This window comes from Oncorhynchus mykiss, chromosome 5 (genome assembly GCF_013265735.2).
Source record: "Oncorhynchus mykiss isolate Arlee chromosome 5, USDA_OmykA_1.1, whole genome shotgun sequence".
Classification (NCBI taxonomy): domain Eukaryota; kingdom Metazoa; phylum Chordata; class Actinopteri; order Salmoniformes; family Salmonidae; genus Oncorhynchus; species Oncorhynchus mykiss.
In genome coordinates this window covers 57,730,179-57,751,118 of record NC_048569.1, presented here as the reverse complement: position 1 = coordinate 57,751,118, position 20,940 = coordinate 57,730,179, and the positions used below count along the sequence as shown (strand labels likewise).

Genomic DNA, 20,940 nt, shown 5'->3' with positions numbered 1-20,940 from the left:
TTCCAAATCAGAAAATATATATAGCTATATCAAAATCAGTTTAGGCTTTAGATTGTGCATTCATTTCAAGACATGTTACCCGTGGACTCCGATTCATGACTTGGTAACAAATAAAACAAACGCAGAGGAACTGTCCAGATTGATTCAGTGCAGTTTCCCAAAGTTAGTTTGGCCTCTAGCTGAGACTGTATTTTATCCTGGATTTACCCATGCCCTGTGCGTGTGCCAAGTCATCCGACGCAGACGCAATTCTGCTTTTTGGTCCAATCATTTGCTCACTCTTAGGAATGTCACATCTCATTTTGGACATTCATAACATATTTTTTCCTCAGCACGACCTTTGATGACCGGATGTATTTCTGTAAATACATTTGGAATTGAAAGGAACAGTTTTTTATCTTGAGATTTAATCAATGAATGCCACCGCAAACATTTTTCACAAAGGCTATTATAACGTTCAAAAATGATTTATGAGAGTTAGGCTATTTAAGGACGTGGTGTAACTGTTTTTGCTAAAACAAGTAAATTAAAAAAGTGCAAGTTCCAAATAAACACATTTTATCATTATTTTCATGTTGGCAACACGCAGGTGTCCGTTCATTTGTCAATACCGGGTCCAATACTCCCGCCTCACGACTGCTGCTCCGCTAGTGTTCTCCGAGGATGACAGTCCAGCGGCATCTCCGCCTTTACATCGTGCACCCCCTCCCCTTCTCCTAGTCACACATTCTCACTGTAACTCCAACTGTAGATCACAGGTAATATAATCGTCGAAAAAAGGACCTTACGTCAAAGAAAAGGGAAGAAAGAAATAAGGCAAGCAATGCTATCTTCTGACAATATCTCATTCAGTTTGAGAGCGCAGCAGGATGAATTTAATCTTCTCAAGATTCTTGGCATACTTTTACTTCGGATTCCAAGTTATTCTACAGTTCTTCATCGACCCTTGTCACCTCCATCCCCAGCCGTGCCACATTCTGGCGCAGATAGGACACACCGTGCGCCTTGGTGCCCTTCTGCCCACCCGCCAGCCGGCCAGAGTGCAGGCTGCCTTGAACCGCGCCCTCACCGGTCTCGTTCAAACTGGGGACAACTTTCTACCTTACAACCTGAGCCTAGAAGTGGTTCCCCGAGAGCCGGCCAACGGAGATCCGGAGTCCCTTTTCAGGTGTGTTTGTCAGGCTATCGTTGTTCAGGGGGTCTCCGCTGTTCTCGCCTTCCCCCAGACCCAGGAAGAGATCGTACAAGTGGAATTTATGGCTTCTTTTTTGGAAATCCCTTTTATAAGCATCATTGAACACGGAGAGCCTCTGAAAACACAGGTAACACATTTACATTCAGTTATGTCACAGCTGAAGTAGTCTTTACAGTGTTTGTTTTCAGGTAAATGGTTTGTACCGCCGCAGTAAACTTAAGCTATTCAAATGCCTGTGCGTTATGGTGCGCCACTGTGGCCAAAAGTGTCGCGCTGCTTTTTCCATGAACCCAATCGAAACCAAGGGGGTGAATGTGCAGTTAACAGGGTTTTGTGGAGATAAAGCCTATATAAAACATTTGTGGACATATATTGTGAAAAGAGCACATGAATATAGTGGCAGTGTAGTCTTATGGCAACTAGCCACTCTTTTGCCTCTCCCAACTGTTGCCCTTTTCTATTTTTAGCCCCAGTGTCCGGGTTTTGGTCCTTGTAATATTATGACATTTACCCTGCGAACCTGATATTTTGTTTTCAAGGGAGATTTTATTAAAATGGTGCAATTTTTGACCTGATCACGTACAAGATTTGCCTCGGTAACACGCTGCGCGAGAGCGCACTGATTGTTTCTCCAAAAATGATTTCCATCAGACTTTCCATTCGACCTGATCTATTAATTTCTCATTTAGCAGAATACATTGTCAATGTGTATGTTTGCTTTAGGGCCATAGTGTGGTGCTGCAACCTGGTCTCAGAGCATTTCATATTACTCTATACATAAATCCAAAACATCTAATTTAGTATGATATGTTAGGTTTTGTATGGTAGGCTATGTATTCATTTGTGGATGTCCATCACCCATTTCGTATGATATGTTACGAATTACAATTCGTATTAAACTGAACAAAAATATAAAGGCAGCATGTTGAGTGTCGCTCCCTTGGTTCATGAGCTGGAAAAAATATCCCAGAAATGTTCCATATGCACGAAAATCTTATTTCTCTCAAATTTTGTTAGCAATTCTCCTTTGCCAAGATAATCCATCTACCTGACAGGTGTAGCATATCAAGAAGCCGATTAAACGGCATGATCATTACACAGTTGCACCTTGTGCTGGGGACAATAAAAGGCCAGTAATGTGTTGTTTTGTCACACAACACAATGCCACAGATGTTTCAAGTTTTGAGGGAGCGTGTACTTGGCATTCTGACTCTAGGAATCTCCACCAGAGCTGTTGCCAGATAATTTAATGTTCATTTCTCTACCATAGGCCACCTCCATTGTTGTTTTAGAGAAATTGTCAGTATGTCCATCCAGCCTCACGACCACAGACCATGTGTAACCACGCCAGCCCAGGACCTCCACATTCGCCATTTTAACCTGCAGGATTGTCTGAGACCAGCCACCCGGACAGCTGATGAAACTGCGGGTTTGCACAACCAAATAGTTTTTTGCACAAATAGTCAGAAACCATCTCAGGGTAGCTCATCTGCGTGCTCGTCATCCTCACCAGGGTCTTGACCTGACTGCAGTTCGGTGTCATAACCGACTATAGTGGGCAAATGCTCACCTTCGATGGCCACTGGCACGCTGGAGAAGAGTGCTGTTCATGGATGAATCCCAGTTTCAACTGTACCAGGTAGATAGCAGACAGCGTGTAAGGCGTTGTGTGGGTGAGCGGCTTGCTGATGTCAACATTGTGAACAGAGTGCACCATGGTGGCGGTGGGGTTATGGTATGGGCAGGCATAAGCTACGGACAAGGAACACAATTCTATTTTATCGATGGAAATTTGAATGCACAGAGATAACGTGATGAGATCCTGAGACCAATTGTTGTGCCATTCATCCGCCACCATCAGCTCATGTTTCAGCATGATAATGCACGGTCCCATGTCGCAAGGATCTGTACACAATTCCTGGAAGCTGAAAATGTCCCAGTTCTTCCATGGCCTGCATACTCACCAGACATGTCACCCATTGAGCATGTTTGGAATGTTCTGGATCGACGTGTACAACAGCGTGTTCCAGTTCCCACCAATATCTAGCAACTTCGCACAGCCATTGAAGAGGAGTGGGACAACATTCCACAGGCCACAATCAACAGCCTGATAAATTCTATGCAAAGAAGATGTGTCCCGCTGCATAGGGGTCACATAAGATACCGACTGGTTTTCTGATCCACGCCGCTACTTTGTTTTAAAGGTATCTGTGACCAACAGATGCTTATCTGTATTCCTATTCATCCATAGATTAGGGCCTAATGAATTTATTTCAATTGACTGATTTCCTCATATGAACTGTAACTCAGTAACATCTTTGAAATTGTTGCGTTTATATTTTGCCAAACGTACTAGATATTACGAATATGCTAAACATTTGTTACAAATTCTAGCTAGGTGGCTAGCTAACGTTAGCTTTAGGAGTTAGTTTAAGGTTAGGGGAAGGGTTAGCTAAAAGGCTTAAGGTTAGGCTTAAGGCTTCCACATGCTTCCCTGCCGAAACAATTCGTAAGAGTTTGTGCATATATTATGACAACATTTTGAGATGTTTTTGTTTGTTTTGGACTTCGGTGAAGGTTTTTTACAGCTGTTCTGGCACACAACAGTTTTTCTAGAGGCAAACTGAAGTTCGGAGCCAAAGTCTCCGCCTCTGTCAGTGATTGGTCAGCAGTAGAGATTCTTCAATAAAGTCTTTGTTGTCAATTTTGCTAATTTTCATGAATTTAATTTTTTTGAGAAATACTGCACCAAACAGCTTTATTAAGATGTAAAATTGAGCGACTAAGATCTCCTCGGCAAAACGGCAAAATGAATGACAGATTTTTTTCAGATATCTTAGATAAAATCATACTTTTAGTAAGTGTATACTGGCTATGGCGTCTCAAAATGGACAACCAGTACCGTTTCTGCTTTTGTCTCATTTTTCACGCCAATGTCTTTTAAGGAAGTATTTGAGCACACTCGTTCGTTTCGCCTAGCCGACTTCGGCTAGCCGCCAGCCGAACTGAAGCATGCTGATGCCTTTAGGGGAAGGGTTAGCTGACATGCTAAGCAGTTGCAAAGTAGCTAAAGAGTAGTAAGTAGTTGAAAAATGATTGATTTGACCTATCTGAGCCTTCTTGGTGACATGGAATGAGCTACAGCTAATCAGTATATTATTGAAACACAAGAGGCATCATCCTGAGTTCATACTATTTGTGCCTGTCAGTTGTCATGTTCTTTACATTATTACCTATGACAATGACTGCTTTACACACACACACACACACACACACACACACACACACACACACACACACACACACACACACACACACATACACTTCCATCTGTATATTAGATAACGTCAGTGACTTTAGAGCAATGTGAAGCAACGTGACTTTCATGGTAAAATAGCTCTGCAATGATTTCCCTCAAAATTATGCAGATCGGTAACTTCCATAGGGACCATGACATTGCTCATTCACCTTGTTGGTAAGGGACAAGGCCATGTACTTGAGAGCATTTCACCATCTTTCATTCAAAATGTCTCTCAAAAGACGTATGATTTCACAGTGTCATTGGATTTGGTATTGCTATTTCCCTTGGCATGCAAGGGAGGCGACGTGAACATCTTAAAAATCATAGCCAGCTGGAAGATTCCTTTGAGCACTGCAAGCTCGGTACACTTGGGGAGAGCTGTGCCTAAAATCAGAGAGAGCGAGTGAGAGAGAGAGGTGGGAAGTGCAGTCACAGTATCCGTACGCCGATTGAAAACTTGTACTCTTGTCTCATTTTGTATTCCACGGCCCCTTTCCATTTTGCCATCAAAACCAAGATCACAACTCTGGCTAATGGTGCATCCTACAGTATACAACCTCCATCCCTGTCATGGCTTTCAGAGAGAGGCCTGCAGTTTGATCAGCACTACATGAGACGACAGGTGTTTGCCTGGGCACTGGCCGTTTCTTTCTGACCTTTCAGGTCAGCTATTACCCTGCCTGTCATGCTATGCTGGCTCTAATGCACCTGTCCCAGGTTTAAGAGACTGGATGAGTCATAGTCACAGTTTCACAGCACCAGCTGAGCCACCCCAGTCAAGCAGCCTGCCGTAGTATGATGTGTCAGAGTGCTCACTTTGGCAGTTTCAGCTGGAGTCTCTAGCTGTGGTTCTCCTGTGGTTGTTCTCTCACTCTGTCTGTCTCTCTCTCTCTCTCTCATTTGTCTCGGGGCGCATCCCTTTACTTACTGGCAGTAATCTGAAAGAGCTGGACAGCTGTGTACGCATATGGGCAGTAGGTGTCCTCCATATTGCTTTCACCTATCCTGTGTCTTCATATCCATGCAGATAAAGGAGAGGTGGGAAAGCCGCTTTAGGTTCTCGAAAAACACCTTTAGCTGTATGTCTCCGTGACTTGTCCGTTTGTGTTTGTCTGTTAGTCTTTCTAAGATGTGCAATGTGTTTTAAGTCTTTTGTTGATGTGGTTGTAGGCCACTTGACTGTGTGCACTTGTCTTTCAGCTGTTGATGCGCCTGTCCTGACATGTGCATAGTTACTACGTCAGTGTGTCTGTGAACTATTGAACTTGGCAGACCTGCCCAGTTTCAGACGGCTTACAACACAAGGTACTTTAACAAATTAAAAGGGAGAAAAAAAAATCACACACTGTAAATCTTAGGGTGGGCAGGGAAAAGTGCACACATTTGTCTTGTTTAATGTCTGCCCATTAAAATTGCTTTGGAGGGTTCCTTAACTGACTGTGAAATTATCACTGGGCTGAATGGGGAAAGAGATGGGAGGCAAACACATACACACAGTCCACCCACCTGGACTGTTTTGTACCAAGCCACTTGACTTCCTCAGTTGCACCTCATTATGCCATGATCAGCAGCAGATGAAACCTGTCAGAATTATTCATGACAACAATTTCACGATGCCATGACACACAGCAGTGGACAATCATGGTTAGCCAACGAGCCAACCTCCCAGTAAATCACTGCATGTTCAGGAATTTGCCAGGAATTTGCCATGAACTTCCATTAATATTATCACTGGAGTCATGTTCTGTTAATGAAAGTCCTACGTAGGGGTTATATGAGGTCCTGATGAGTCCCCTTGCTTCACTGGGATCTGAAAGGAAAGGAATAAGTCATGTCATGTCGGGTTTATGACATGGCCTTTTGATGTCTTACTCTGCTTCCAAACCGACTTTGAGAAAAGGAACGATCCCTGTGGAAGGATGTAATGTATTCAATGTCTACACGTCATAGTTTTATGTAGGTCATATACTGCGTTCAGTGTTTTATACAATGTGGTGTTTCACACAATATAAAGGCGACACAAATAGTCTTTTAATCCTGTGAAAAGTGGGATTGTGGCATATGGGAATGGCATCACATGCATGGGGCAGAGCTGAGATGGAAATCTCACAGACACAATGAAGTCCCTTTCCCTCGCCTTCTTCAGTCTGCCAATCAGTCTAAAAGCTCTCATTGGTCTGCACTATGGCGCATGTTGTGTAACCCCCCGAAAATTAATGAACATGAGTAACAGAGAAGAACACAATGCCTTAGAAATGGGGGATTGGCCTTCTTCAAGCTCCTTTGAGATGCATATTAGTGCCTAGAGCCGAGTCTACTTTAGATCAGACACTGAGATAGAACTACGGGCTCTGGGAGGGGAATGAGCTGAAAGATGGTCCCTGCTGTTCTGGTGAAGTGTTTGCTTTAACAAGCATGGTGAGGTCTTGCAAACTGAGGTTGTCATACTTTGCTTTCCCGGGCGAGTTCGCCGACTGCACTTGTAATGCAATTGTGTGTATAAAAGAACAGATCATCACTTAAGATGTGAGAGGCAGCCTATTTTGAAGCTTTGACAGTTGAATCAATATCAAACCCCTGTAATCTGTTTTGAAAATTTGCTGTTGTTTGAGTGTGTTTATTAGTAGTGGTATTTCTTATGGCAAGCATATATGATTGTGGATGCTCTTGACTAGAGCTAAACCCCTAATTATTTGCTCAATGAAAATGGTCGCAGTGAGTGTGACAGGCAATTAACGTTGCCAGTTTTATATGTTGGTAATAAATGATTTGGTAATACTGCACAGTGATTACGCTAATACACCCACACAGTAGGTACCAAGTCCTTCTTTTAAGATTAAAATACCAAGCTGTGATGTACCGCTAATGCAAACAGCCTTAAAAGTAATCAAACCATGTTCTCATTTGAGAACTCTCTAGATAGTAACTTTCATGGTGCCTTTTTGCTGCTTCATTCGGTGGATTGATTCTCAGAAATATTCTGCAACTTTCTTGATAATGCTAGAATCTCATTGAATGTTATTTCTCAGTGGTACAGCACTGGGCTTTTTTCACAGTAGGTCATTACATTTAATGAATCATCTGTCCCAGAGAAATGTTTACAGATACGTTTGCGGAAACATGCATATTGGAGAGAAATGGATTTGGCTTGAGGGTTAAAATAGATCTCTTGCTCCAACCCAACATTAGAGGGCAAAGGCACAACTTTCAGAGAGGTTAACTTTCCTCCTTATGCAACTTACTTGAGTATAACATTTAATTAGGATTATCTTGAGTGAGATTCTCGACTGCTTTGTTAAATAGGGGGAAAAGTATGGGTGTGAAAGCTATTTTTTGTCAATGTGTTTCTTTACTACCCAATCCGAGCTTTGCTGTCAACAGCAGAAGCTCGGCTTGCAGTGGTCGAAGTTAAGGCAGGCCCAGTGCATTAGCGGAAAAAGGTCTGAGTCAGTAGACTCCTGAGCACCAAAGATAGAGGCCTGCCTTTCATACTGCAGGTCCAGTTTACTGCTCAAGGGACAAAAGGCAGGGAGCGCAACGATTAAAACTCCCCCTCCCCAAGACTATTCCGCTTGCAGAACTAGACATGAGTCATCATACGCGATTTGATGCTCTAATGCCTAGCAAAGGTTATTAAAGAGAAGGGACCTGGTTTGACACCCCAGATTCTTCTATTCATCTTCAGAGGCGCATTGCTATTTCAGGCAGAATCTGAACTTTGACCTGTTTCTGTTTGATTTTTGCCTCACCAATAAGATAAGTTGCTGATAGTACTAAGAGGCTGAACAGACCCTTGATGGGTGTTGGCAAACATGAGAAATGGGATTCAGAATATGCTGACATATACAGTAGCTTCATCTCCCTTTCCTTCAGGAGTAAGCACATAAATACACATACGGTTCCTCATAGAAATCTTTATATTTTTCACTTATATCTCTCTTTTATCTCTCTTCGTCATGCAAACATAGATTCACCTTAATTGCAGACTGTTACTCCACTCAGAGTTGACCATTGCAGCCCTGTCCAAACAGCTCCAGTCTGCTTCACCTAGCTGTGCAGGGAGAGGTGTGAAATACCTGGGGGAGATAACTGGTAATTGCTCACAGGTGGGGGAGAGTGATAGGCAGTGTTAGGATCTGGCTAAGTCCAAGGTTACAGACCCAGGGGAGACTGGCTGGGAAAATCAGTTTGCTGCTGGAAGAGGTGTTTGAGGGGCCAAGAAGGGCACTCATCCTTTGCTTCAAATGGAGACCCCCATTACCCCAGGGCAGTAATGGGGACATTGCCCAGCAAAGGGTCCTATACTTTAGATGAGATGTCAAACTGAGAAGCGTGATCTCTGATAATCTCATGACATGTGTTGGCATCATGGTGAACTTGCTATCTACAGAAGTTGGAAGTTTACATACACTTAGGTTGGAGTCATTATGACTCATTTTTCAACCACTCCACAAATTTCTTGTTAACAAACTATAGTTTTGGCAAGTCGGTTAGGACATCTACTTGGTGCATGACACAAGTAATTTTTCCAACAATTGTTTACAGACAGATTATTTCACTTATAACTCAATGTATCACAATTCCAGTGGGTCAGAAGTTTACATACACTAAGTTGACTGTGCCTTTAAACAGCTTGGAAAGTTCCAGAAAATGATGTCATGGCTTTAAAAGCTTCTGATAGGCTAATTGACATAATTTGAGTCAATTGGAGTGTACCTGTGGATGTATTTCAAGGCCTACCTTCAAAGTCAGTGCCTCTTTGATTGACATCATGGGAAAATCAAAATAATTCAGCCAAGACCTCAGAATAAAAATTGTAGACCTCCACGAGTCTGGTTCATCCTTAGGAGCAATTTCCAAACACCTGAAGGTACCACGTTCATCTGTACAAACAATAGTACGCAAGTTTAAACACCATGGGACCACGCAGCCGTCATAACGCTCAGGAAGGAGACGAGTTCTGTCTACTAGAGAAGAATGTACTTTGGTGTGAAAGTGAGAATCGAACAACAGCAAAGGACCTTGTGAAGATGCTGGAGGAAACGGGTAGAAAAGTATCTATATCCACAATAAAACAAGTCGTATATCGACATAACCTGAAAGGCCGCTCAGCAAGGAAGACGCCACCGCTCCAAAACCGCCATAAAAAAGCCAGACTACGTTTTGCAACTGCACATGGGGACAAAGATCGTACTTTTTGGAGAAATGTCCTGATGAAACAAAAATTGAACTGTTTGGCCATAATGACCATCGTTATGTTTGGAGGAAAAAGGTTGAGGCTTGCAAGCCGAAGAACACCATCCAACCGTGAAGCACGGGGGTGGCAGCATCATGTTGTGGGGGTGCTTTGCTGCAGGAGGGACAGGTGTACTTCACAAAATAGATGGCATCATGAGAAAGAACAATTATGTAGATATATTGAAGCAACATCTCAAGACATCAGTCAGGAAGTTAAAGTTTGGTCGCAAATGGGTCTTCCAAATAGACAATGACCCCAAGCATACTTCCAAAGTTGTGGCAAAATGGCTTAAGGACAACAAAGTCAAGGTATTGGAGTGGCCATCACAAAGCCCTTACCTCAGTCCTATAGAACATTTGTGGGCAGAACTGAAAAAGCGCGTGCAAGCAAGGAGGCCTACAAACCTAACTCAGTTACACCAGCTCTGTCAGGAGGAATCGGCCAAAATTCACCCAACTTATTGTGGGAAGCTTGTGGAAGGCTACTCGAAGCGTTTGACCCAAGTTAAACAATTTAAAGGCAATGCTACCAAATACTTATTGAGTGTATGTAAACTTCTGACACACTCGGAATGTGATGAAAGAAATAAAAGCTTAAATAAATAATTCTCTCTATAAAGTGGTGATCCTACCTAAGAGGGAATTTTGACTAGGATTAAAAATTGAGTTTACGTACACCTTAGCCAAATACATTTAAACTTCTGACTCCAACTGTTCGCGTCGTTTCTTGTGTGTTCTAATGGAACTGTGTCCAAATATATTTTATATTTGTCATCCTGATTTCCGGACCTTTTTTGGATTATCATTATATTCATCATTATATCCCAGGTCTGACAGAACCTGTGCAGATGATCTAGGTCCTACTGTAACTCCTAGTGGGAGACAGCAGCACCAGGTCATCTGCGTACAGCAGATGCTTAATTTCAGTATTGTGTAGGGTGAGACCAGGTGCTGCAGATTATTCTGTTTTTGCCAATTCATTAATGTAGATGTTAAAAAATGTTGGACTTGTTGAGCAGCCCTGTTTCACTCCATGTCCCTGAGAGAAGTCTGTTTGCTTGTTGCCAATTTTAACCGCACATTTGTTTTTATTGTACATTGATTTAATAACATCATCTATTAGTTTATAATAAAAAAAAGACCTTCATGCCAAATTGAATCAAATGCATTTCACATTCTTAAAATAAAGTGGTGATCCTAACTGACCTCAAACAGGGAATTTTTCTAGGATTAAATGTCAGGAATTGTGAAAAACTGAGTTTAAATGTACTTGGCTAAGGTGTATGTAAATTTCCGACTTCAACTGTATATTCCCCCACAAATTTGCTGCGTGCTGGTGGGTGCTACATATTGGTGACGAATGGATTGAGTTACCTCCACATCAATCAGTTTATGAAAAGCCCTGTGTGAAATGCAATAATACATTGTAATCTTCAAGGAAGGCACTACTTCCATTGGATTCGCTAAGTCTATTAGAAGATCCTTTGAAAAAATGTGTAGAAATGACAGTTAGTAACTCAAAAATGCTGCACGCACAAAACAAATATTAGACAGCAAGGCTCTTGATCCAGGATTGGATTCTCTGCTGTTACCAAGCAAAGCTTGATTTTGGAAGAAGCTAACCACTTCGCTAGCTACATATTGAATTTGAATTTCATTTATTTGGGGTAAAAGACATATACAACAAGATGTACAATGTTGACCTAGAGGATATCACTTAAAAGTATTCATTAAAAAGCTTGTTTCCAAAGTGGTCCTCGATATTATTGATTAAAAGGCAAGACAAAATTACAAACAACCATATATACATTTATTTATTTATATTGACGTCCTAAAAGGTGTCTCTCTTCACTGCACTTTACCCTAACCTTAAAAATCAACCATATTAATTCCGACCTTTAAAAAACAATCTATTCATTGCATCATACCTATCATTCAAATATATACACCTGACCAGCGGTAGGGGGCACAAGGGGCAGTGGACGGGTTTCTATTACTTAGACATCCTTGTCTGAATGAAAACCTTTGCCTGCTTTTTAAAGCTATTTCATAGACAAATGTCTGTATAGAGAAACGTGCTCCCTCGCAATACTGTTTACTCTTGGGATTTTACAAGACATAACACTAGCTCTAGACCATATCAATGTGGTTTTTCATATAACCTGGGGCACAATCATTTAAGATGTCAAACATATGATTAAGTTTAAGTTGGTCAACTCTGGACTCCAAAGGAAACAAGCCCACCTCCCAGAACTCCTGTACCCCTATGTGGGTCCTAAGGGGCCATAAAGCATATACCTGATAACATTATTTTGCATGACCTGCATTCTAATTTTCTGCTTTTTTGATAGCCCACTATACCAAGCAGAGCAGGCATAATCAAAATTACACAGATTCAAGGTTGAGACAAGCAGTTTTCTTCACTTTGATGTTAAAATATCAATTTGTTCGCCATTTTATAAAGAATTTTAGCAGCAATCAGGTCTCCAGAAAGGGATTGATCTAGGGACACACCAAGATCAGTTACACTTGTTTTAGATTCAATCTCCTTGCCTGCACAGTTTACCCAAGCAATCTATGTTTTGTTCCAAACAAAATCGGTTACATTTTTCCCAAATGTAGCGACAATTTGTTGTCAGTCAACCAATCTCCAACTAAATGTAATTCCTTACTCAGGGTCTCCTTGATGTAAACTGTATCCTTCCCTGATACCAGTATGGCTGAGTCATCAGCATAAAGCAGGAGTTTGCATCTGCCATGTCATAAACGTATATAACAAATAAGAGAGGCCCTAAAATTGATCCCTGCAGTACTCCACAGGACATTTCTTTGGCCTCTGACAGAACATCACAAACCTTACATTCTTGTGTTCTGTTGGTCAGATAAGACCTAAACCAATTCACTGCTACACCATTTAGACCCATGCATTTCAGTTTCATCAGGAGAATATCATGTTCCACAATGTCAAAAGCTTTCTGCAAGTATAACATACCTGAATAGTTCCCCATCTCACTTTCCTGCTTGATGTGGGCAAAAAGGTGGATAAGGCAAGTATCAGTGGAATGAGATGTTCTAAAGACAGATTTGAGTTCATGAATACATTTGTGCTCAGTATCCCTCAAGTTGATTAAAAACGAATCTCTCAACAATTTTGGATAAGCTGCTGAGGATCGACACAGGCCTGTAGTTTCAGGAACCACCCTGGCTGTTTTGAGATAATTGGGAAATGTACCACTACTAACAGAAAGGTTAACAATATGCAATATAATTTTAGCAGTGACACAAGCACTATCCTTTATGAATCTTGCAGGAAGGTTATCCAGCCCAGTTGCTTTGTTTGTGCTCGTTAAGCATAGTAGATTGGAGACTTTGTTCTCTGTTCCCATGCACAGCCCAAACAAATAATTTCTGATACCTTTGCTATGGTAAAAGTTGTTAATGAAAGACTGGCCATGGTGTCCAGAGAAGGTTGGTAACTTCTTAACCAGAGATGAGGCTATAGGAGGTAAAAAAAAATAAAAAAAATAATATGCAACCTTTGCCTGGTCATAACATAAAACATAATCAATATCCAGGCCAATACTACAGGATTTTACCTTATAGGGAGTTTTTGAGCCAATGTCCTTTAAAATATTTCACAGTTTACAAGGCTGATGTAAGTTGACATTAACAGTGTCTATGTAATGTTGGGATTTGGCCTTATCCATTTTGTATCTTGCCTGGTTTCTACAGTTAATAAAACCATAATCTTGTTGTAGATGTATCCTTTTAAATTTGGCCAGGTTGCGATCCCTTTTCCTAAGATCTCGGAAGGGATCCATTTTCCTGTTTGATTCAAATTTGTTTCATCGCCAGAAAGTCGAGTGCAGACAGAAACATTTATTTATTAAAGATACCAAAGATACCTGTCCACCCACGACTGCGTGGCCAAACACGACTCCAACACCATCATTAAGTTTGCTGACGACACAACAGTGGTAGGCCTGATCACTGTCAATGATGAGTCGGCCTATAGGGAGGAGGTCAGAGAACTGGCAGTGTGGTGCCAGGACAACAAACTCTCCCTCAATGTGGGCAAGACAAAGGAACTGATCGTGGACTACAGGAAAAGGTGGGCGAACAGGCCCCCATTAACATCGATGAGGCTGTAGTGGAGCGGGTTGAGAGTTTCAAGTTCCTTGGTGTCCACATCACCAACGAACTATCATGGTCCAAACCTACCAAGACAGTCGTGAAGAGGGCTCAACAAAACCTTTTTCCCCTCAGGAGACTAAAAAGATTTGGCATGGGTCCCCAGATGCTCAAAAGGTTCTACATCTGCACCATCGAGAGCATCCTGACAGGTTGCATCACCGCCTGGTATGGCAACTGCTCGGCATCTGACCATAAGGCGCTACAGAGGGTAGTGTGAAAGACCCATTATATCACTGGGGCCAAGCTTCCTGCCATCCAGGACCTAATAGGCGGTGTCAGAGGAAAGCCCATAAAAATGTCAAAGACTCCAGTCATCCAAGTTATAGACTGTTTTCTACCGCATGGCAAGCGGTGCCAGAGAGCCAAGTCTAGAACCAAAAGGCTCCTCAACAGCTTCTACCCCCAAGCCATAAGACTGCTAAACAATTAATAAAATCGCCACCGGATGATTTACATTGACCCCCCCTCCCTTTTGTACACTGCTGCTCCTCGCAGTTTGTTTGTTATCTATGCATAGTCACTTCGCCCCCACCTACATGTACAGATTTTCTCAACTAGCCTGTACCTCCGCACACTGACTCTGTACCGGTGCCCCCTCTATATAGCCTCGTTATTCTTATTGTGATACTTTTTATTTTAGTCTACTTGGTAAATATCTTCTTAACTCTTCCTGAACTGCACTGTTGATTAAGGGCTTGTAAGTAAGCATTTCACTTGTTGTATTTGGCGCATGTGACAAATAAAGCTTGATTTGATTTATTCTAAAATATGTTATTTTTTAATCCTCAGAAATCTACACATAATACCCCATGATGACAAAGTTAAAACAGGTTTTTAGACATTTTTGCCAATTTATTAAATATTGAAAAACGAAAATACCTTATTTATATAAGTATTCAAACCCTTTGCTATGAGACATGAAGTTGAGCTCATTGATCCTCCTTAAGATGTTTCTACAACTTGATTGGAAATTCAATTAATTGGACATGGTTTGGAAAGGCACACACCTGTCTATATAAGGTCCCACAATTGACGTGAGGTCGAAGGAATGGTCCGTAGAGCATCAAGACAGGATTGTGTCGAGGCACAGATCTGGGGAAGGGTACCAAAACATTTCTGCAGCATTGAAGGTCCCAAAGGACACAGTAGCCTCCATCATTCTTAAATGGAAGAAGTTAGGAACCAAAAATAATTTTTCTAGTGCTGGCTGCACAAACAAACTGAGCAATCGGGGGAGAAGGTCCTTGGTCAGGGAGGTGACCAAGAACACGATGGTCACTCTGACAGAGCTCTAGAGTTCCTCTGTGGAGATGGGAGAACCTTCCAGAAAGACACACATTAAGACACCATTTATGGTAGAGTTGCCAGACGGAAGCCACTCCTCAGTAAAAGGCTCATCTCTGGTCTGATGAAACCAAGATTTAATTATTTGGCCTGAAAGCCAAGTGTCATGTCTGGAAGAAACCTAGCACCATCCCTACGGTTAAGCATGTTGGTGGTAGAATCATGCCGTGGAGATGTTTTTCAGTAGCTGGGACTGGGAGACTAGTCAGGATCGAGGCAAAGATAAATGGAGCAAAGTACATGGAGATCCTTGATGAAACTCTGCTCCAGAGCTCTCAGGACCTCAGACTGGGGCGAAGGTTCAACTTCCAATAGGACCACGACCGTCAGCACATACCCAAGACAGCGCAGGAGTGGCTTTGGGACAAGTCTCTGAATGTCCTTCAGGGGCCCAGCAAGAGCCCGGACTTAAACCTGATAAACCGAACATCTCTGGAGAGACCTGACATTAGCATTTCAGCAATGCTCCCCATCCAACCTGACAGAGCTTGAGAGGATCTGCAGAGAATAATGGGAGAAACTCCCCAAATACAGGTGTGCCAAGCTTGTAGTGTCACACCAAAGAAGACTCAAGACTGTAATTGCTGCCAAAATGTGCTTCAACAAAGTAAAGGGTAAAGGGTCTGAATACTTATATAAATGTAATATTTCCGTTTTTTACGTTTTATAAATTAGCAAACATTTTTAAAAACCTGTTTTTACCTTGTCATTATGGGGTATTGTGTGGAGAATTGAACCCTGTGGCAGAGGTCCGGAGGCCCTCCGATTTGACACACTGAACTCTATCTGAGAAGTAGTTGGTGAACCAGGCGAGGCAGTCATTTGAGAAGCCAAGGCTATTGAGTCTACCGATAAGAATGCGGTGATTGACAGAGTCGAAAGCCTTGGCCAGGTCTATGAAGACGGCTGCACAGTACTGTCTTTTATTGATGGCGGTTATGATATCGTTTAGGACCTTGAGCGTGGCTGAGGTGCACCCATGACCAGCTCGGACACCAGATTGCATATTGAAGAAGGTACGGTGGGATTCGAAATGGTCGTGATCTGTTTGTTAACTTGGCTTTCAAAGATTGTAGAAAGGCAGGGCAGGATGGATATAGGTCTATAACAGTCTGTGTCTAGAGTGTCTCCCCCTTTGAAGAGGGGGATAACCGCGGAAGCTTTCCAATCTTTGGGGATCTCAGATGATACGAAAGAGAGGTTGAATAGGCTAGTAATAGGGTCTACCAGGTAGGCTAGTTGAGAACAAGTTCTCATTTATAACTGCGACCTGGCCAAGATAAAGCAAAGCAGTGTGACACAAACAACAACACAGAGTTACACATGGAATAAACAAGCATAGAGTCAATAACACAATAAAAAAGATTAAATCTACAGTCGTGGCCAAAAGGTTTGAGAATGACACAAATATTAATTTTCACAGAGTCTGCTGCCTCAGTTTGTATGATGGCAATTTGCATATACTCCAGAATGTTATGAAGAGTGATCAGATGAATTGCAATTCATTGCAAAGTCCCTCTTTGCCATGCAAATGAACTGAATCCACAAAAAACATTTCCCCTGCATTTCAGCCCTGCCACAAAAGGACTAGCTGACATAATTTCAGTGATTCTCTCATTAACACAGGTGGGAGTGTTGACAAGGACAAGGCTGGAGATCACTCTGTCATGCTGATTGAGTTCGAATAACAGACTGGAAGCTCCAAAAGGAGGGCGGTGCTTGGAATCATTGTTCTTCCTCTGTCAATCATGGTTACCTGCAAGAAACACGTGCCGTCATCATTGCTTTGCACAAAAAGAGCTTCACTGGCAAGAATATTGCTGCCAGTAAGATTGCACCTAAATCAGCCATTTATCGGATCATCAAGAACTTCAAGGAGAGCGGTTCAATTGTTGTGAAGAAGGCTTCAGGGTGCCCAAGAAAGTCCAGCAAGCGCCAGGACCGTCTCCTAAAGTTCATTCAGCTGCGGGATCGGGGCACCAACAGAACAGAGCTTGCTCAGGAATGTCAGAAGGCAGGTGTGAGTGCATCTCCGCACACAGTGAGGCAAAGACTTTTGGAGGATGGCCTGGTGTCAAGAAGGGCAGCAAAGAAGCCACTTCCCTCCAGGAAAAATGTCAGGGACAGACTGATATTCTGCAAATGGTACAGGGATTGGACTGCTGAGGACTGGGGTAAAGTCATTTTCTCTGATGAATCCCCTTTCCGATTGTTTGGGGCATCCGGAAAAAAGCGTGTCCGGAAAAGACAAGGTGAGCGCTACCATCAGTCCTGTGTCATGCCAACAGTAAAGCATCCTGAGACCATTCATGTGTGGGGTTGCTTCTCCGCCAAGGGAGTGGGCACACTCAGAATTTTGCCTTTGAACACAGCCATGAATAAAGAATGTTACCAACACATCCTCCGAGAGCAACTTCTCCCAACCATGTAGGAACAGTTTGGTGATGAATAATGCCTTTTCCAGCATGATGGAGCACCTTGCCATATGGCAAAAGTGATAACTAAGTGGCTCGGAGTACAAAACATCGATATTTTGGGTCCATGGCCAGGAAACTCCCCAGACCTTAATCCCATTGAGAACTTGTGGTCAATCCTCAAGAGGCGGGTGGACAAACAAAACCCAACAAATTCTGTCAAACTCCAAGCATTGATTATGAAAGAATGGGCTGCCATCAGTCAGGATGTGGCCCAGAAGTTAATTGACAGGATGCCAGGGCGGACTGCAGAGTTCTTGATAAAGAAGGGTCAATACGGCAAATATTGACTCTTTGCATCAACTTCATGTAATTGTCAATAAAAGCCTTTGGCACTTATGAAATGCTTGTGATTATACTTCAGTATTCCATGGTAACATCTGACAAAAATGTCTAAAGACACTGAAGCAGCAAACTTTGTGGAAATTAATATTTGTGTAATTCTCTAAACTTTTGGCCACGACAGTCTATATAGTGTGTGCAAATGTCGTGAGAAGGTAAGGTAATAAATAGACCATAGTAGCAAAGTAATTATAATTTAGAAAATTATCACTGGAGTGATAGATGAGCAGATGATGATGTGCAAGTAGAAATACTGGTGTGCAAAAGAGCAGAAAAGTAAATAAAAACAATATGGGAATGAGGTAGGTAGATTTGATGGGCTATTTACAGATGGGCTATGTACAGCTGCAGCGATCGGTTAGCTGCTCTGATCCCGGATGTTTAAAGTTAGTGAGGAAAATAGAAGTCTCCAGCTTCAGTGATTTTTGCAATTAATTCCAGTCATTGGCAGCAAAGAACTGGAAGGAAAGGCGGTCAAAGGAGGTGTTGGCTTTGGGGATGACCAGTGAGATATACCTGCTGGAGCGCGTGCTGGGTGTTGTTATCGTGACCAGTGAGCTGAGATAAGGCGGAGCTTTACCTAGCATAAACTTATAGATGACCTGGAACCAGTGGATCTGGCGACGAATATGTAGCGAGGGCCAGCCGACTAGAGCATACAGGTCGCAGTGGTGGGTGGTATATGGGGCTTTGGTGACAAAACGGATGGCACTTTGATAGACTCCATCCAGTTTGCTGAGTAGAGTATTGGAAGCTATTTTGTAAATGACATCCCCGAAGTCGAGGATCGGTAGGCTACTCAGTTTTACGAGGGTACGTTTGGTGGCGTGAGTGAAGGAGGTTGTGTTGCGAAACAGGAGGCCGATTCTAGATTTAATTTTGGATTGAAGATGTTTAATATGAGTCTGGAAGGAGAGTTTACAGTCTAACCAGACACCTAGGTATTTGTAGTTGTCCACATATTCTAACTCAGAACCGTCCAGAGTAGTGATGCTGGTCAGGCTGGCGGTTGCGGGCAGCAAACGGTTGAAAAGCATGCATTTGGTTTTACTAGCGTTTCAGAGCAGTTGGAGGTCACGGAAGGAGTGTTGTATGTCATTGAAGCTCATTTGGAGATTAGTTAACACCGTGTCCAAAGAATGGCCAGAAGTGTACAGAATGGTGTCGTCTGCGTAGAGGTGGATCAGGGAATCACGCGCAGCAAGAGCGACATCGTTGATATATACAGAGAAAAGAGTCGGCCCGAGAATTGAACCCTTTGGTACCCCCATAGAGACTGCCAGAGGTATGGACAATAGGCCCTCCGATTTGACACACTGACCTCTGTCTGAGAAGTAATTGATGAACCAGGCGAGGCAGTCATTTGAGAAACCAAGGCTGTTGAGTCTTCCGATAAGAATGCGGTGATTGACCGAGTCGAAAGCCTTGACCAGGTCAATGAAGCCATGCTGTACAATACTGTCTTTTATCGATGGCGGTTATGATATCGTTTAGTACCTTGAGCGTGGCTGAGGGGCACCCGTGACCAGCTCGGAAACCGGATTGCACAGCGAAGAAGGTACGGTGGGATTCAAAATGGTCAGTGATCTGTTTACTAACTTGTCTTTTGAAGACTTTAGAAAGGCAGGGCAGGATGGATATAGGTCTGTAACAGTTTGGGTCTAGAGTTTTCCCCCCTTTGAAGAGGGGGATGACTGCGGCAGCTTTCCAATCTTTGGGGATCTCGGACGATATGAAAGAGAGGTTGAACAGACTGGTAATAGGGGTTGCAACAATGGCAGCGGATAATTTTAGAAAGAGAGCGTCCAGATTGTCTATCCCAGCTGATTTGTACGGGTCCAGGTTTTGCAGCTCTTTCAGAACATCTGCTGTCTGGATTTGGATGAAGGAGAAGCTGGGGAGGCTTGGGAAAGTAGCTGCGGGGGTGCTGTTGGCCGGGGTTGGGGTAGCCAGCAGGATAGCATGGCCAGCCGTAGAGAAATGCTTATTGAAATTCTCGATTAACGTGGATTTATCGGTGTTGACAGTGTTACCTAGCCTCAGTGCAGTGGGCTGCTGGGAGGAGGTGCTCTTATTCTCCATAGACTTTACAGTGTCCCAAAACTTTTTGGAGTTAGAGCTACAGGATGCAAATTTCTGTTTGAAAAAACTAGCCTTTGCTTTCCTGACTGACTGTGTGTATTGGTTCCTGACTTCCCTGAAAAGTTGCATATCGCAGGGACTATTCAATGCTAGTGTAGTTTCCGTGCTGGTCGAGGGCAGTCAGGTCTGGAGTGAACCAAGGGCTATATCTGTTCTTAGTTCTACGTTTTTTGAAAGGGGCATGCTTATTTAAGATGGTGAGGAAATTACTTTTAAAGAGCAACCAGGCATCCTCGACTGACGGGATGAGGCCAATATCCTTCCAGGATACCCGGACCAGGTTGATTAGAAAGGCCTGCTCGCAGAAGTGTTTTAGGGAGCATTTGACAGTGATGAGGGCTGGTTGTTTGATCGCGGACCCATTACGCACGCAGGCAATGGGGCAGTGATCGCTGAGATCCTGATTGAAGACAGCAGAGGTGTATTTAGAGGGCAAGGTGTGAAGTGCCAGTTTTCAACCCCCCTGGCCTGCTAGGCTCCAGTGGGGGAAGGGAGCCTCCTACAGAAGTTAGAAAGTTACATAATTTGTGTCTCTGAGGGCTGTGAGATGGTGTGCTAAAGATGTCCACATGCTTCCCAGCTGAAACAGTTTGGAACAGTTTGTGCATATATTATGTAAACATTTGGTGACGTTTTTGTTCATTTTGGACTTCGGGAAGGGTTTTTTCAGAACAAATGTTACATTTTTTATCGAGGCAAGTCGGTAAGCG

At 42.9% G+C, this 20,940-nt stretch overlaps 1 protein-coding gene across 2 annotated transcripts in view; it reads left to right on the top strand.

Moving 5' to 3' along the window:
- The first annotated feature begins 326 nt into the window (after positions 1 to 326).
- The window catches only part of grin3bb (glutamate receptor, ionotropic, N-methyl-D-aspartate 3Bb), a 109,573-nt gene continuing 88,959 nt past the window's right edge, over positions 327 to 20,940 (top strand). For both annotated transcript variants that reach the window (XM_036977945.1, XM_036977944.1), the window contains exon 1: positions 327 to 1,322. In XM_036977945.1, the coding sequence (XP_036833840.1) occupies positions 870 to 1,322 (453 nt within the window). In that variant the 5' untranslated portion in view covers positions 327 to 869. The remainder of the gene's footprint in view (positions 1,323 to 20,940) is intronic.